This window comes from Myotis davidii, unplaced genomic scaffold (assembly GCF_000327345.1).
Source record: "Myotis davidii unplaced genomic scaffold, ASM32734v1 scaffold1569, whole genome shotgun sequence".
NCBI lineage: Eukaryota > Metazoa > Chordata > Mammalia > Chiroptera > Vespertilionidae > Myotis > Myotis davidii.
This window is the reverse complement of record NW_006299704.1, coordinates 62,724-64,188: the sequence shown is the minus strand read 5'-3', so window position 1 is coordinate 64,188 and position 1,465 is coordinate 62,724. Positions and strand designations below refer to the sequence as shown.

Sequence of the window (1,465 nt, the reverse complement as noted above, 5' to 3'; positions counted from 1 at the left end):
GTGCTGGAGACACCCTTCTGGGGCAAGACTTGCTTCAGTGGGGCTTTGGTGCTCACTGAGTCTGCCCCCTGAGTGTGTCCGTTATGGATCTGAGGAGTTGTAATCTGGATGGTCCCACTCTGACCACTGGGTACACTGGCTCTTGGATCTCTAAGGAGGTCCTAATCTAGCCTCTGCCTGAGACTACCCAGCAGGATCTCAGCTGTGAAGCAATGAGAGTTGCCTTGGGGCCTTGGGCTAGCTGAAGTTTGTTAGGTAATTTTCAGATTGCAAAGGGCCAGGCCTTTCATATGCAAAAGCCGACGCACACAGCTTGGGTGGGGCGGGGGTCCCAGGGGATCAACAGGGCGGAGAAAGCAGCTATGGCTGTCCTCAGAGGCCTCACTTCTCAGTGTCCTGGCAATCACTGCAAGCACCTCTGAGAGAAAGCTGCCCTCGAGTTCCGACCAATGCCAGACAGTCCAGTTTCTCCCGTATGAGTCTGGGTCCCCAGAGACTCGCCCGCCAACCCTCTCCGCGTGCGCCTCTGTACCTCTGTATTTTACTTCTGCACTGCACCTCCTCTGAGTCTCGGTATGCTTTTCTCTTTCCTTCTAGTTGTAGAATTTCCACTCAGCCAGCCTTCCTGTGGTTCTGGATGATGTCCATTTTGTCTTTTAGTTGTATTATTGAAGTGGTTGTGCGAGGCAGCAATTTCAGGTGTTTACCTATGCCGCCATCTTGGTTTCTTCCAGTGATTCACTTCTTATTACTGTGCTGCAGGAGTTCTTTATTCTGAATGCAAGGCCTTTGTTAGGTACATTTACTGCTAGTGTTTTCTCGGAGTTTGAAGTTTGTGTTTCCATGTTATCTTTTGAAGAACATCACTAATGTTGATTGAAGTCCAATTATAATTTTTCTATGATTAGTGCTTTTTGTGTGCTAAGGAATTTTGCCTTTTTTTAAATTTATCTTTATTGTTGAAAGTATTACAGATGCCCCCCCCCCCACCCTACTGACCCCCTCCACCCAGCTCCCTTCCCCTTCCCAGGCCTTCCCCGCACTATTGTCTGTCCATGGACTATGCACCTATGCCTAGAAGCTCATCGGTCAGTCTCTTCCGCCCTGGAAGTTTCATAGCATTAGCTGTGCGATGCATCCCAAGTGCCCTCCCATCTGGTGTGCAGCATGCGGAGACCCACACAGATGCCCCCTGACTGACACTCCCTTTCCCCATGGAACGGCCTTGGTCACAATGTCAGAAATCTGTGTGGCGGGGATTCTCTCTCCCTGTGCTGCTGGCCTCCCTCAGAGGAGCTGAGTTCAGGTTGACTTCAGAGAGCGTGTCCCTCTTACCCACACGGCCTTCCCTCCCAGGGGCCCAGGTGGACCAGTCCGTGTTTGAGGAGCTCATCCAGGAGCAGCTGCCGGAGCTGGCGGAGCGCCTGCACGACCCCTCGGCCCTGGCGTCCCTGTCGCTCTCCTG

General features: G+C 52.4%; 1 protein-coding gene across 1 annotated transcript in view; it reads left to right on the top strand.

Moving 5' to 3' along the window:
• TBC1D8 (TBC1 domain family member 8) overlaps nt 1-1,465 on the top strand; it is a 78,978-nt gene that overhangs the window by 51,565 nt on the left and 25,948 nt on the right. The window contains exon 11 of the mRNA XM_015571560.1: nt 1,357-1,464. Within this exon, the coding sequence (XP_015427046.1) occupies nt 1,357-1,464 (108 nt within the window). The remainder of the gene's footprint in view (nt 1-1,356; nt 1,465) is intronic.